The 17040-nt window shown below is 45.5% G+C and overlaps 1 protein-coding gene across 1 annotated transcript in view; it reads right to left on the bottom strand.

Annotated features, from left to right (window-relative positions):
• Positions 1-16183, bottom strand: part of P3H2 (prolyl 3-hydroxylase 2) — a 135517-nt gene extending 119334 nt beyond the window's left edge. The window contains exon 1 of the mRNA XM_007502466.3: positions 15471-16183. Within this exon, the coding sequence (XP_007502528.2) occupies positions 15471-15968 (498 nt within the window). The 5' untranslated portion in view covers positions 15969-16183. The remainder of the gene's footprint in view (positions 1-15470) is intronic.
• Positions 16184-17040: the final 857 nt, after the last annotated feature.

Genomic DNA, 17040 nt, shown 5'->3' with positions numbered 1-17040 from the left:
AATATCATGCCTTCATTTTTCTAATGTTTCACTAAGGTCTCTAGGATGGATTGCCTAGGCTTCAGTTCAAAACAAATCAGTGAGGTGGAACATATTGCGTCTCCCAGAAAGGCAATTAATATACTAGCTAAGGAGATCTTGTTCCTGGCCTGTACATGGGGGTGGGGAATTCTGAGCACAGATTCACCAGTAGTTTTATGCCTAGAAAATAGGGTCCTATCTATGTGGGCACATAAGAATGCTTAGGTCTAATTTTGTAAGTGGGATCTCCTAGTGATATTCTGGGGGATAGAATGGGACATCTGTATTAACCCTACTAGCATGCTGATCTCATCTATTGGGTCTAGGGAGAGAATGATGATCATAATTCCAACAATAAGGGGATGTTAGTGAGAGAGAAGTCACAACAGGGGGGGGGGGGGTCTGAGTGGATGTTTTCATCCTTCCTAGAAGCCACTGTGCAGTCCCCAGTTTCCACCTGTGACCATGTCAGACAGCGTGGATTTGATGGCTCTTGGCAATACACTCACAACATTCTACTGGATTCTCACCAACATATGCCATCCCATTCATTCATCTCAAATCACAGATTCCCTGGTGAAATTGAAGGAGAGCTTGTTCCAGATATCTGTCTCTTCTAGCAGCCACTAGCTTCGCTCTTAGAGGATGACCTGTCTTCCTACTTTAAGCATTTTTAGGACATTCAATGAGATCCACTACTAACCTCTTATTCATTACTCCATATTTTGTCCCTGTGAATACCTATAAGAATAAGTACCCAATTTATAGCACATTTAAATCCAGTTCAAATCTACTCACCATATACAGTGAAAAGAAAGCTGCATCTGGAATCTTAAGACCTGGGTTCAAGTTCAATAGAAACTACTCTGTCCTTGAGCAAGATCCCTTCATATGGAATATCTCCCTGCCCTTATGGCTCCTTCCTGACTGGTGAGTCCCACCTCAAAGCTCCTTTGTAAAGAAGTGTCCAAGCCCAACTGATTTTTCTTTCACTCTTCTTCCTTCCTGTTCCTGACTCCACACTTTTCTTTAATATCTCATTAGCTCTCTCCTCCTTTTGGGGAGTGATTCCCTGCCTGGCCCAGCAGGGTTGAACTCAGCCATCAAGAGTACAATCCTGATTATATTTGGAGAATGGTTTCAGCTTATAAACCAACCAGGGAGGATTAATTAGATTCAGGTGTAGCTAGTGAGCTTTGGGGAATCTTAGCCAGAAAAAAGCTAGGGCTTAGGGAGCATCAAGATAAAGAAATTCCCATGAGGGAATTGTAGAAGGAGGAGGCTAGTGAGATTTTCTTAGACCTAGGGGTCCTGTGTTCCTTAATCCTCCCTTCCTACTCCTTCATTTGTTATAAAATAAATCCCCTTTGACTTTATCAACCCCTGTCTTAAAGGCCTTACAGCACACTGCTCCCAACGAGTGAGGTTATCAGCCTTAATTCACTAAGGGGTACCGAGGGTTGAAATAAACTTCAGCATCTCAACAATATCATCATCATCATCATCATCATCATCATCATCATCATCATTTCACCATCAATCAATCTATCAATTTATCTATTTAAAGAACCAAATCCATGGACACCAAGTTAAGAACCTTTGCTCTACAGTATTCTCATCTGGCAAACGAAGGGGCTGGATTAGATAGCTTCCAGGGTGCCATTTAGCTCTAAACCTATGATGATATTTAAAATATTCATTAAGCGATGACTATGTACAAAGCATTAAGAATTCTAATGTACTAAAGTAAAAGTATATTAAATGTATAATATAAGATATATGTTGTCAATATCTAGATAAGCAAATATAAGGGAATTTGATGAGGAAGTGTTAGCTCCCTAATAGATGTCATGATCAGTGCAGGTTTCTTCATTTTTTATCTTTTAAAAATATTTTCCCAATTACATTTAAAAATAATTTTTCACTTTTTCCTTTTTAAATTGTGTATTCCAGATTCTCTCCTTTCTTCCCACGTTCCGTCTGTGGATCCCTCCCTCCCACCCCTCCTCTCTTAGGGCAGGATTCTCACAGGAGGGAGCAACAAACAGATCTTTGAGAGAAGACATTTATTCTAAGACATGGAAGTAAAAAGGGAGGACCTTCCAGGCATGAGGAACAGCTTGGCCAAAGACCCAGAAAAGGGAGGTAGATTTTCCAGTTGGGGGGACAGTAAGCGCATTAGTTTCAGTGGAAATTCAAGGATATAAAGAGGAATAATGGACAATGATGCTGTGAAAGAAGGAAAATATGACTATGGAATGATGGGAATTATTTTAGTGTGCCACAATCCTTAGGCATTGTCTAGATAGAATTTTTTTTTCCCCAAAATTTCCAAATTTATTTTGTTTTTAGCAAAATTCAAAACTTAAAAATCTGGATTTATCCACCAAATATCAGCTCCAAAATACCCAATCAGCACCGGGCAATGGAAAAATCAGTGGCTCAAGCATTATTTTTATCTAAAGATGAATTCATTGTCACCACCCAAGCCTTCCCCTCTCTTCCTAATCTTTCCTGGTCTCTTCAAAGGTTTGCCATTCTCCAAGCTGCCCAGGCTAGAATGCCTCTGCCTTTGGGCTCTTTCTTCTCCCTCCCCTGCCACACTAGAGCAGTCAGTCATCTTGTCCTCTCACATCAGCCCTCCCACTTCTTTCCTCTGCTTTTTCTTTGCCCTGGCATTACCCTAGTTCAAACTCATATTGGACTAACTGAGGCTCAGGCTTCTAAAGTAAGGAACTAGTCAGTGTTGCTGAAAATTCTCTTTCTTTGGAAAATCTCTGCTTGCATTTTTAGTAGAACTGAGTGAATGCCTCTCCATGAACCTCTTTTCCATGTGGCTCAAGAGACTCAGGGTCATAAGACCTTTGGGCTTCCTTTGGTCCATACTGGCAGATGGCACCGAAGCCCCCCAACAGCCCAGAGTCCTGGGGAAATGGCTGTTTAAAAGCACACAGTCTAAAGAAGGCGCTTTCTGTGGATCTTGTTGGAGAGATTTAAATTCAGAGATAAATATGTCAATCACTGCACTTTAAAATTGGAATCTACTTGGGCAAAGAAGTGCTTTGTAGGAGGAACTTGACTTAAACATTGAACAGGTTTGACACATAAACCTCAGTTGGGCAGAAAGTATCCCGAAGGGAGATGGCAGGGCTGAGATGCAGGAAAGCTGCATAGACATGCATAGAAAGGAAATCAGGATAAGGTGGAAGTCACAGCTTTCTGGGAAGGGACCTGGAGGCACGCAGAACTGAAAGACTGAGGCATCTTACCCAGAGTCCTGTGAAACACCTGGCTAATAAGAGCAGGTTCTCCCTGAGTCTCCCAGCCCCCACCAAGAGTGAGAGCAGGAAGAGGTGGGAAGGACCAGACCCAGAAAGACCAGCACACCACTTCCTCCCCTAAATTAACTCTCCCCTGATTGTGAAAATGGAATTAATTAACACTCCCCAGATTGTGAAGATTACATTAACTCCTCTGATCATCGAAAGTGTAAACATCCCACTTAAAGATTAAGTGGCAGAGGTCTGTGAACCACGTGTGCAATAGCGGGTGACAAATCAGAATCAATCTGACTGCCCCCTTGGCAGTCCTAAGCAAAGCTTTAGCCATAATTGGTAGCTGTAAAAAGTGGAGGAAGGCACAGGACATGACGCAAAAGAAGCATCTTTAAAAGGAATGACAACTTCCAGTGAAGGAGAGTTGTTCCTGTTTGGAACTTCTGACTGCTCTCATTCTTTGGACTTCTGAGTTTGAGTTGGAGGCTGAATTAGAATCTCCTGACTGGACCTGAGACCCTGTACTTGGTGAGACTGTTCTAAAATCTCTCCCTTTGGAGTGACACGTGGTGAGTGAAAAGGCTGACTCCTTTCCTGGATTTTCTGAAGAGACCAGGCTCAGGAGAGATCTATGCTCTTGAGAGAGGCTCCCTGCATCCCCAGGACCTCTGCTACAAGGGCTGAGGCCCCTCCAGCTAGGGATAACTAGCCCTGCCTATTTTTGAGCCAGAGGTCAGAGCAAAATACTTAGTGCTTAGGCTAGATATCTTACCCTGTTCTCTCTCTGATTTCTCGCTTTGCTCTTTCTATATTTTAAAAAATAAATTGTATAAATCTTTTGGAATTAATTAAATTCCTGGACACCCTACTCTTGAATAGTCCAGTTATACTTTTATAAAAAAAAAGACATTTTTCCCCCTTACAGAACCCAGTTCAATGAGCTGAGGGGGACTCTGATTCCAATTTGGGTGCATCTTGCATGAGGACTCTAGGAAGACTCAGATCTCTACTTCCTTATCTTCCAGGCTGATTCTCACTCTGAATTCTCCCCCTTTTCCAGATTAAGCTAAACACCACTAATGGAACGTTCTTTCTAATCCATGGCTCTTTTCATCAGGTCACTCCTCTCCTCAAAAACCTTAGATACTTCCCTGTTACCTACTTTAGCCTGGCTTTGAAGACCTTTGCACTCCAGGTTCCATCTTGGGTTTACTCAAAAGGTCAGGTGGTTCAATGGATGGAGCATTATGGAATCAAGAAGTCAAATGGAATCAAGAAAACCTAGGCTCACATTCTGCCAACAAAGCTTACTAGTTGTATGACCATGGAGAAATCACTTAAAAACTCTGGACCTCAGTTTCCCCATTTGTAAAATGGTGATAGGTACCATCTATATCACATGGTCATTGTAAAGTTCAAATATCAAATATTAAATAAAAGATAATATATTAAGGAAGAGGGAACTGAGCATTTATTACACATTAACTATGTTTCAGACCCAGTGCTAAGTACTTCACAATTATTTGTAAGTTGTCACAATTCTTCAAGGTAGATGCTATTATTATTCCCATTTTACAGCTGAAGAAAATGAGGCAAATGAAGGCTGAATGATATGCCCAGGGTCACAAAGCCAGTAAATGTCTAAAGTTGAATTTGAACTCAAGTCTTCCAAATGCCAGACCTAGGACATTGTCCACTGCACCACCTGGCTGCCTTAAATTAAAAAGCACTTTGCAAACATGAAAGTCCATGTAGTAAATGTTAGATCCTGATTCTCCTAGCATTCTTCTATAAGAATCTAGTTGCTTTTCTGGAATTCATATTCTCTACCTTCTTCAGTAAATGTGGCTTTGCTCACACCATTCATTCAAGCCTGTAATAAATTCCCTAGCCCCATGGCCACTGGAAGAATTTGTTCTCATTTGCCCACGAAGTCTTTGTTTACCGGGATAGACATCTTCCCTAACTCACTGGCAAGTTTGAGACCTGTGGGTTACCCTCAACCTGGTTTAGCCAATGTGCTAAAATGATTTTACTGTCATGTGGCTGTTAGGCATGCGACAGCTTCTTGGAGCCACAGGTGAGTGTTGGACAAAAGGTAGACACCAAAAGTGGATCAGTCACTCTGAAAAGCTCTCGGCAAACCATCACACCAAAGTTTCTAGGTTCATCCCTGGAAATGCCCTTGAATGGTTTTTATTAATAAGAATTTTTCCTCTGGTATCATTTGCAGATGAGCTTCTTCCAAACTTCCACCTCTGTCTCACTAAAAGAGTAATCCATGAGCTTTAAACCAAGATGTGAACTAGAAAGCAAAGAGTCCTGGATTCTAGTTTTCTATACAACATCAATTAATTGTGTGACTGAGGCCAAACTGTCCTGGGCATTGTATCCACAGAAACTCAGGCAAATTATATCAGCGAAATTCCTTTGCTCCCAGAGGCCCTCATGACTCCCAATCTAAAACACCCGACCTTGGAGACTACTCTCCTTTGATTGCCCCATTGAATTAAGATTTAAAAAACCCCAAAATGGAGGCATTGAGAGGGAACCTTCAGGTTGTTTCACTTATGCTGTCTTGCTGGCAAAGGATTTACATCCTTGTTATTTCACTAATAAATCTTTCTTTTTGCCTTTGAGCCAAGTTTCTCAGTCTTGCATAATTGCAGAAAGGTATCCTTCCCGAACCCCAGGGGTGTCCCTCTACACCCCATAATAAAACCACTCAGCCTCTGGGAGACCCAGCTGTTTCCTTAGGAAAATGGGGCCAATGACATCTTCTAAATGCTGGAAGGGAGAGGACTTGAGGGAGGTGTCTTGATTTTGTAAGTAAGAAATCCAAAGATGCTTGAGTTGTCTTGAAGGAAATCAAGGATGCCAAAAGTCAGAGATTGGGGGCAAGAATGTTCCAGGCGCAGGGAACAGACAAATGGTCCACAGATAGGCAATTCCAATGAGAAGATTCTGTAATCCTCGTATCATTCCTTCTCATTTCAATTTTAACACGTTAACATGTCTATACAACCCTGTGGAGCTCATCTCTTAACAAATGAACCAATATTACAGGTCAGGGTTTGTTTGTTTGTTTGCTTGTTTTTAATTGAAGCTGTAGATTATTGAGAAGGAAAGAGGTACTTTGCTAATGCAAAGCTATTATTTTTCTATTTTAAATACAAAATTTAAAAACCATGCTCAAGGAAATCAATCACTCTCTCAACTGCTCACATCAAGGTAAATCTGGGGTATCTCCATGCAAGCCTTGGGACCTCTCTCTGCCCATTTGCTCATCAACAAAAGTGCCAAGGCAGGAGAAGATAATCTCCAAAATTCCCTTCCCTCTATACCCATAACTGGCATACATTTAGTAGTAGCTGAGAATTATACCCTCCCCACGCCAAGAATTCCACTTAAGGGAGGAAATGTAAATGAGAAAATGGATAACTTGCGGCAGAAAGTGCAGAGCAAGAGAAGGGAGCCTGACCTACTCTAGAAATAACAACAAACAGAACTCACTCAAAATAGCTGGTCCAGGATATTAAATTAAAGGAGCAGGGGGGAATGGGACCTTGACTTCATGGCTCAATTAATCTAATAGCTTTGCCGAGGCCCAGACAAGGTCAAAAACTCCTATTTCCTGATTTCCTGTAGGAGTTAAGGGGTGATTGAATTCAGGGTCCCCCCTACCCACCCCTCCACGGACCACATGAGCCTGAGAGTTTCCCACTCAGATATCCATTGGTTCCCAGACCATTACTTCTAGAAAGTGAATGAAATGAGCCACATTTCAGAGGAAGAAAGTATCCCGAATTGTTTTCCAAATGGAAACTCCACCATTTCCCCAGAGCTCCACCAATGTAATGGACTGTGGGACAACAGGATAAATGGAGATCTGTGGTCTGTCCTTGTGAAAGTTGGGGGCGGGGGTCAAGGTCAGAGAGCCTAGTCAGTGGTTTCCTCTCATTCGTTTCCTTCGGAGTCTGCAAAAGGAAAACAAAGACCACTTGGAAGAAGGCAGCCTGACGAGAAAGTGCCGAAAGGGAAACAAACAAGCGGTCCACTTTCTTTTTCAGGAGCTGAGAACAGTGGAAAGGGAAAGCTCTGTGCTGTTAGCCCTGGAGAGACCGTCTCAGTAGGAGAGAGGGGAAACCCCTTCTCCTTTGGGTCTCAGTCATTTCAGGGCACACAGAAAAGCATACAGAAGCCTGATTTGAAAACGTGTGAGTTATAGAAAGCACAGAAATAAGGAAATTCATAGAATCAGAAATTCCCAAAGAACAAAACAGAGAGAAGTAAAGAAACACAAAGGCAACAGAAAGTGGGCAGTGGTGGGGACTGCCGCAAAGTTCATTCAATCCAATAGTGAAGGGTCTGTAGATGGGGGGATACTCTCTGCACCTGAGCATAAACATTCAATTCAAATTCAATTCAAATCAATAAGCAACTGAGGCTCTCTCCACTCAAGAAGCTTACACTCCAGGTGGAGTGGGGTAGGGACAAAACGTGCATCCCGATGAGTAAACTCTAGGGGAGTTTAGGAGGAAAAGAATACAAACACTGGCTGAATAATGAGAGGCTTCCAGTGTGGAGTCCTGGGAAAGGCACTCCTAGGCAGATCTTTGAAGGACATCAGGAATTCCAAGAGGCAAAGGTACAGAAGAAATCTGTCCTAGGCATGGGGGATATCAACAAGAAGGGAGATGGCACAACTAGCATGGAGAACAGCTACCAGACCAGTGTGTGTGAGCTCACGTGTGTGTGTGTGTGTGTGCGTGCGTGCGTGCGTGCGCGAGCATGTGTGGCATGGAGGGAAATTAGAGGAAGAATATCTAGAAAGGTATCTCTTTTAAATATCCAGAAATATCTTGAATTAAAGATTCAGAGGGAAATAGAACTTTTCAGGATGGTTGAATCTCTTGGTTAATGATGATTTCCTCTTCCTCCAAGTTGGATTTTTCCAGATCCCTGTCAGAGCTCTCCATAGACAAGAACCTGTCCTTAGGCTTCTTAAGGCTTGATCCTATGTCACTAGCCCCAGCTGTCCATGGCTGTGGGCCCAGTGCTCAGGATTTAGCTTAATGAGTGCTTAGTGTTTGGTTGAAAGTAGTTAGAAGGGAGACGTACCATGGGGATTCTAAATGCCAGGCTGAGGAGTTTGTATCTTATCCCAGAGGCAACAGGGAGCCATTGAATACTCCTGGACAAAGAGGTCACTTGGTCAGACCAGATAAATGCCCTTTAAAATTCTTAAAGAGGAGACAATGGCTGGCACTTCTATAGGTATCCAGGTTCATGAAGCATGTAACAGGCAGTCTCTCATGTCATCTTTATGATAAAAGTCATTTTCATTTCACAGAGGGAGAAAAGTAGGCTTAAAGATTATGTTAAGCATCTACCCACATCGCTACTAAGTCTGAGAAGCAGGATTCAGTGTCCTCTTTCTGGATTCCAGGGATCCAGCCCTCTTTCCCTATGATCCGCTGCCTTTGGGTACAAATTCACTTAGGGGAACTACTGAAGGATCTGCTTGCATCAGAGGAAGGGTGAAAGATTGACACAAGAAGGGGGTAAATGGCTGAGGAATGAAGGAGATAATGTTGGCTGTGTCAGGCAGGGATCTTTCCAAGCTGAGTTTCAATTATGCCTTCAGGATTTCAGGCTAAAAACACTATTAGGAAAATCTTTTGTTGGTTTGTCACAGGATCCCTGCCTTTCTTTTGTAATGAACTTGGAGCTATTGGGCAATGATAAGATGGGGCTCAATATAGATTTTTTCCAAATAATAATTGTTTTCTGTGCATTCAGAGCTGGAGCACATCCACAAATACACTCTTATTTTACATAGAAATTTACCAGTACGGGTGGCACTGAACCATGTTCGTGCCTGAATCTATGTCGTTATCATATTCACTCTGGGGTTATTTCCCCAATTTGACCTTTCAAAAACCCTATCTGGAGGCCTAGAATGATAATAATGACAACAATGACAACAGCAACTAACAGTTACCCTGCGATTCTGCATTCCTAACATTATAGCTCCTAAGCCCCTACCATTAAAATCAGCCAGGACAGTTCTGAGGGACTTAGGAGAAAGAACACTATCCACATTCAGAGGAAGAACTGTGGCAGTAGAAACACAGAAGGAAAACAACTGCTGGATCACATGGACTGATGGGGATAGGATTGGGGATGTAGACTCAACAATCACCCTAGGGTGAATATCAATAATATGGAAATAGGTCTTGATCAATGACACATGTAAAACCCAGTGCAATTGCTCATTGGCTATTGGCTATGGGGGGGGGGGGGGGAGGGAAAGAACATGAATCATGTAACCACGGAAAAATATTAATTGATTAATTAATTACATTTTAAAAAAGTTAGTTGAGAGAGACAATTATCTCCTAATGGTGGCATTACTTAAGTGGCATGCTTTAAAAAACACAAGCAAAACATTTCAAAATATTTCTCCCCAAAATATATACAACATCCATGGGAAGAGTGGATCCAAACTTAGCATTCAATGATAATGGGACCCACGGGGGGATACACATGTGACAGGAGCACATCTCAGCTCCTGGGAGTAGAGTGTGAAGACCTACTGTGGAATATTCATGCAAATACCATTGTGTGGAGCAGTTCCACTGGACAACTTGGTTCTGTGCTTTTCTATAACAAGCTCTTTTCTCTACTGCTAGGAGTCTTGTTCCTTGACGTCCTTTCCTCTCAAGTAACTTCCACTCTATATGTGGGAGCCTCGGGGACAAGGTTGCATTTTTCCTACCCTTTCTGATCCACTCAAGAAACTGCTACATAATTCATCAAGATCCTGTCATGGTTTTGTAGTTAGTATTATGCCATTTTCTCCATTTAAGACCTCTTTATTTTTGACCCATCAATTGAGTTGGGCCAAAGGAGGAGGACAAGGTGGGGAGGGGAAGCTCACACATTCCCTTCTCTTACCACATGAGAAGTAGTGCTCTCCCCCCTCCTCAATTCTCTTTACTTGATGATGGTTTTAGGTAGATGCTTCTTTCCTTTTAAGAACTCTATTTATCCCTAAGCTATCCAGTGATTTTAGTGGGAATGAGTGTAGTATTTTATCAAAGGCTTTTTCTGTATCTATTGTTATAATTATATGATTTTTCTTGCTTTTGTTATTGATATGATCAATTATGTAGCTAGTTTTCCTTCTATTAAATTACCCATGCATTTCTGGTAGAAATCCTGTTTGGTTACAGTCTATAATCTTTGTGACGTATTGTCCTAGTCTCCTAGCATGTTTTGTTTAGGATTTTTGCATCTGTATTCCTTAATGAGACTGGTCTATAATTTTCTTTCTGTTTCTGCTCTTTCTGGTTTAGTGATCAGAACCATATTTACTTCATAAAAGGAGTTTGGCAATACACCTTTTTTCCCATGTTATTTTAAACTGTTTAATAGTAGGATTAGTTGATCTTTACATGTTGGATAGAATTCACTTGGGAATCTATCTGATCCAGAGTAGGGCCCCTTAACAGATAAGATTAACCTCGGGATCAGGACTCATTCTGCTTCTGTTTATGCCGTTCACTAGCTGTCAGACCCAAAGGATGTTGACCAACTTCTCTGAGCCTTAAATGTCCTCAAATATAACAAGGGGCACTTCAGCATTCACCTCATGTTGTAGCCAACATATGGTCGGATTTTCTGCACACTTTAAGATGGTGGATTCATATTAGTTATCACTCTAAAACATATTACCATTAAAAGGCAAGTCTCTCCTTCGTGTCCCACTTCCTAGGCTTCCCATCTGCTCTGGACTCTCTGCCTATGTGTCCATCTCTTCTCTGGAGAGATGCCCTCTGGCTCTCATTAAGGACCAGCTCCCTGTTTACTCTCTGGATGGCTTCCCGGGCCATGTCGGGACAGATATCTGGTCCTTGGCAGGGACACCACTTCATGAATCACTGCTGTTGATAATGTCCTTCCCTGGGGGCATCGCACTTGCAGCACCTTGTCTGCAGGTCAGCAACCACCATTCCAGTGTCACCTGGGACAGCCAGGATGTAAAGCCAAGGCGTCTTTCATCTGCATTTCCTGTAATACAGTTAGCTTTTTAAAATATATCCGTGAATCAGCAGTAAGCCACAAGGCTGGCAGTGAGCAAGCCCCACGTTCTGCAAGAAGTCTCTTTGGATCCCTCTTCATGCTAAATGCCTCCACTGCCATTCTGTCTCATTTAGGCTGTCTGGAGCCGGTTTGTGCCATGTCGTCTGCTTTTGGTTTCCCCTATTAGGCTGGGAGCTCCTTGAGAGCAGGGACTGCCTGGTGCCCTCCTTTGTAGCCCTGGCACACAGCAAAGTGCTTATTGACTAATTGGTTAAACAGATAAGCTCAGGGCAGTTCATAGCGTTCAGGCTCAGATTCTAGCTTGGGCATGATGAGGACAATTGATGGCTGATAGGTGGAGGGTACCATGGCTTTATCTCTATCAAATGTTTCTTCCTGCAAATTCACTGTCCTTGGCAGAAAAGTGTAGGGGTGTGAGTGTGGCACACACACACACACACACACACACACACACACACACACACACACACACACATGGTTCTTGCAGCCCCAGAGTCAAAGGCACACACTGCCTAGCACATAATAACTATTTAGTAGTTGATGAATTTCTTTACTTCAGAAGTTTTCTGATTACTCTCCGTTTCCTTCTCTCTTCCCTCCCCAGGACTGACCCAAACTCTAAGGTGCCAGCACACCTTCTCTTCAACCTGGGGGGTGGTAGAAAGAGGCATTCATATTTATATAACACCTATTATTAGGATATCCCATGTTGGGAACTGTGTGCTTTACAAATATTATCCCTTTTGATCCTCACAATGTTATCATTATTTTCATAGTTTAAGAAACTGGGGTAAAGAGCTGAAATGGCTTGTCTAGGGGCACATAGTAAATCTCTGGGGCTGCCTTTGAACTTGTGTTTTCTTTATTCTAGGGCAGCAAGTAGGCACTGTGGATACGGCCTCAGGTCTAGAGTCAGGAGAATCTGACTGAGTTCAAATCCAGCTTTAGAAACTTACTGGGGGTGGCTCAGTGGGTGGAGAGCCAGGTCTAGAGCTCAGAGTTCCTGGGTTCCAATCTGACAATCAGACACTTCCTAGCTTTGTGACCCTGGGCAAGCCACTTAACCCCCATTACCTAGACCCTACTGCTCTTCTGCTTTGGAACCAAAACACAATATTGATTCTAAGACAGAAAGTAAAGGTTTAAAAAATAAAAAGAAATTTACTAGCTGTGTGACCCTGACCAATTCACTTAACACAGTTGGCCCCAGTATCCTCATGTATAAAATGAGCTGAAGAAGGAAATGGCAAACCACTCTAGTATTTTTGCTAAGAAAACCCCAAATGGGGTCACAAAAAGTAGGAAGTGACTGAACAAGAACAATTCCCTTACTCCATCCTCTTTGCCACTGAGCTCGTTGACCTAAAGACCATCACTAGGGCCAACCGTCCTGTACTCACATCACAAATTTCATTAAACATTCCATTTTGATTTCCAAATTATCAAGGTTGAAATAAAAGGTTTCAAGTTCAGATCCAAGGCAACACCAGACAACAAATTGGGGAAACTATTGAAAGGGTGTTTCTGATTTTCATATTTCAACCTAGAATATCAAAACTCAGACACTTGGGGGCGGCGGGGGGTGTGTGCGAGATGATTTCAGGCTTAGAAAGATTTCCTCCATCACTGTGGATACTGAAACAAGGTCCATGTTGTGTTCCAACAGCTAGGAATGAGTCACCTTCAGCCAAGGGAAGCCCACTGCCAGAGAGCTACTGGACCAGGTGTTTATGTCTCCTCAAAGGGCAATCTGCTGGTGAGAGCCACAAGAAAGAGGACAAAGATACCCCACGGGTGGAGACTCCCAGGCCAGGGAAGTTGGTTCCTCTGAAATTGATCTCACTGGCATCCCCACCCCATTCCAACCATAACCTCCTGTTCAATTAGTAGCTTTGAGAAGCAGGAATTGAGGTGGTGAGCTTTCCATCCAGACACTGGCTGTTTCATCAAGTACATAAATCCACAATTTTCATGAAAGAGCTTCTTAAAACAGAGTTGACTCACCAGACCACACCTAAGGGAGTGCTCCCACTGAGGTGCCCGATGGGACTCATGACCATATTTAACTCAGTGCCTCCTTTTTGGCTGTTCCAAACTTGTGATTTCATCAAGTTGGAGGAATCCCTGAGTGTAACTTCTCTCCAGCAATGCTGATTCAGTCACTATTCAGTCATTTAAACCTAAGAGAATTACTTGGGAGCCCTGAGAGATCTGGGTGACTTGGGTCACAGTGTCTGAATAGGTTTGAAGCCGAGCTTCAGCTCAGAGTTTCTGGACACTTCTATTCATTGTGCTGTGTGTTCTCTGACTAGCATTCTGAAATAGGAGAAATCTCCCAGAAAACCTCTCTCCCCCTCATGGCTTCCCTTCTTACCCTTTCCCAACCCCCTATGAATAATAGCCAGTGATTTCCATCTGGGCTTTCCCTTCTCACTCTAAGTTACATGAAGGAGAGAGTGATGGAAACCAGAGGTGAAAGCCTTCTCCCTCTCTGGGGGGCCAGCTGATCTCCAAAGTCTGAAGCAACTTGTTTATAGAACCAAAGCAAAGCATAGTTAGGACACCTCCTCCCTGTGATTTATTTTTCTGAGATTCTGCACTAAAATGCTTCACTTTCTCCTGACCAGAGAGTGAAAACTGTATCTGGAAAGTACTCTTTACCAGCCAGCATGAAGGCAGCCTCCCTATCTCAGGACTTCTTTGGGACAAAAGCCACCTCTTCTATGCTGAGGGGACCTTGGGGGGGACTCATTAAGGAAGCCTCAATGTTGTCAGGTACTCAAAATCTCTTCTCCATTCAGCATGAACCCTCTTTTCAAAGATGCCCACAAAGTCATGGCTTTCATTTCAAATAAAGCAGCCTTCCTCTTAAGATTTCCCTCAGACAATTCCATCAGTTTCAACTTAGAAGTAAGTAAGCTCGGCTCAGAGGCGTCCTAGAGATCTCTAGGGGTTCCAGAGGTTGTCCTGACTCCCCACCCCTGGTGTGGCACTGGCTCTTATTCCTTGTCCATCCTGTGCAACTACTGTCCTAGCCTGGTTAGGGATAAAATGAATGAATCTTTCTACCTGAACCAAGGTTCCATCCAGCTCTCATTGAATCATTTCAGACCCTAACTCCCCCCTGCCTCTTCCTAATCTCCAACAGGAGGGCTGTAAATCCTCAGCAGGGATGGTGGTTCCGGAGGGGCACTCGCTTTTCAGAGCTCACAGTTGAGCAGTGAGGGATGGAAGCATCTGCAGGGGATTTATCAGTCCCCAGACTTCAGCATCTGGCGGATAACTGAGAGGCTGACAGCCTCAGCCCGGCCTTGCTCCAGGGAGCAGCTGCTCCATGAGAAAAGTTGCTCTTTACAGCAACGGAAAGAGAGGGGGGAGAGTCGGGGCATTCCGAGCCGGGGTCTGTAACCTAACACCCACGAGAATTCGGATCAATTAAATTCCCATCGGCTGGTGGATGTTCAAAGGTTTGGGAACAGATACGAGGGTGATTTGGTAGAAGCTGCTGCCAGCTCCCGTCAGGATCCATTAAAAAGAAGGAAAGAGCAGGGAAAGCTCAGCCCTCCTCACCTAAGGAGACAGGATCCAAGTCCATGCTGGCCCTTTTCTTGTTTCTCTCATTTGGGAAGGAAAGAGATGAGAACGTTCAAAGGCCTCTCCTAAAACTGGTCAAGCAGGAAGGGAAATCCCTTCAGCCTGTTGTTCCCCGGCTTCCCACCACTCAAATACTCCTCTTCAAGACCACTCCCCCCCCCCCCCACCCCCGTCCCCTGAAACCTTTCCCTGCAGAATTGGAGCTGGTTCAGTTCAGAGTAGCCAGTTCTCTCCATGGGCATTGGGGTGAGGCGCCTGTATTGTCGAAGGGCTTGGAGGAGGCGTAACGGATGAAGCTGGGGAGTTGGATCTTTTACAAACAAGAACTGGGGGCAGTGGGGGAAGACGCAGGAACCTCAGGACGGAGGGAGGTTGTCGAAGTCGCAAAGGAGGGGGCCCCAGCTAAGGAGGAAGGCCAGAGAAGTGGAAAAGTCAAGCAAGACAAGGGAGCGCGCTGACGGGGGTCCGTACCTGGCTGTAGGCCTGCTGGAGATAGCTGTAGGGCATCCTCCTCTGGAAATCACGCTTCACGTCTGCTGGGCTGCGGCTCGCGAACCGGGAGCTAGTCGCGCCGGGGTGCCCGTCGGATGCACCCGACTCATCCTCTTGCTCACAGCGCCGCACGCAGCGAGCCCGCTCCAGCAGGGCGCGCAAGAAGCGTAGCTCCCAAGCGGGGCCGCCACCGCGCGCCGACCCCAGGGGCGCTCGGGCCCCGCACTCCAGGCGGCAGCGCAGCCGCTCCTCTCGCAACCGCCGGCGGCTGCTCAGCGCCTGCTCCAAGTAGCGCACGGCTGCTGCAAAGTCCCCGTCGGAGAACGCCTCGACGCCGCGGTTGTAGAGCAGCTCGAAGGGCTGCAAGGCTCCCTGGGTGCCCGCCGCCCGCGCCGAGCTCCCCAGCAGCAACAGCGCCAGGAGTAGTAACAGCAGCAGTCCAGCCCAAGGGCTCCCGCGGTGACCGCCGTCCCGCATCCTCCTGCTTCCGCGGCTCCGCAGCTCCTGGCCACGGCTCCACTTCCCGCTGGCCGCTTCCCCCCCGCACACACGCAGTAGCGGCTCCTGCTCCACTCTCAGCCCAGGCTGCAGCTGCCGGCTGCTGTGGCTCGGGACTGACCGACAGACTGATAGAGTGAGCCCACGTGGGCTGCAGAGAGAAGGGGGTGGGGAGACAGAAAGAGATACACGGGGAGGGAGGGAGGGAGGGGGGGGAGAGAGAGAGAGAGAGAGAGAGAGAGAGAGAGAGAGAGAGAGAGAGAGAGAGAGAGAGAGAGAGAGAGAGAGAGAGAGAGAGAGAGAGAGAACACTAGGTGGCTTCTGTTTGTCCTGCGGGGCCAAGGAAAGCGGACACCCCCCGGACTGTGGGCTGGGAGGCTAGTCCTTCTCCTCCTGTGCTGCCGGGGCCGGGCGGAGCTGAGACTGGGAGCGCTGATCCAGGCAGGAATCAGCTTCGGCACTCAGCTCAGTTCCGCTTCGCTCCGCTCTGCGTTGATTCCTGCCCCGCACGCGCGCCTGCTCTCGGTGTCCAGCCCTGGGCCGTGGGGCTCTGCTCGGCTGCCCTTCGGACTGGGGCGGCCCGAATTGCGAGGACAGGACCCCTTGGTCTCCCTTCCAGCTCCCTGCGTCGCGCCTGATCGCGCCTGGATTTCTGGGTGGGGTTTTGCCCGAGAGGCTGTGCCAGCAGCAATGTAAGGACTGGCCTCTCGGCGTCTGTCTCCTGACCCCTTGCTTCGGTGGCTGTCAGGTCCTCCTACCTCTCCGCAGCTTTCTTCTCCTTTCCCACGCCTGGCACCTCCTTCCCACTTTCCCAGTTCAAAGTCTCACTCTTCCAGCCTAGGATCGCAGAGGACAATCTGTTCTACACAGGAAAGAGCCCCGAATTCGAAGAGAGAACCAAAGGGCAGTGGATGGATGGCAGATAGGGGACCATCGAAGCCGGAGTCGCCCCGTCCCGTCCCCCCTTCCCCCATTTACCGCAGTGAAGGGATTTGAGACGTCAAGGGCCATCCCGCTCATTAGTATCTAAGAAGATTTAAACCTCTCTCGC

Source organism: Monodelphis domestica, chromosome 8, assembly GCF_027887165.1.
Source record: "Monodelphis domestica isolate mMonDom1 chromosome 8, mMonDom1.pri, whole genome shotgun sequence".
Taxonomy (NCBI): Eukaryota; Metazoa; Chordata; class Mammalia; order Didelphimorphia; family Didelphidae; genus Monodelphis; species Monodelphis domestica.
Note: the sequence above shows the minus strand (reverse complement) of the source record. Positions and strands in the feature narration are given on the sequence as shown.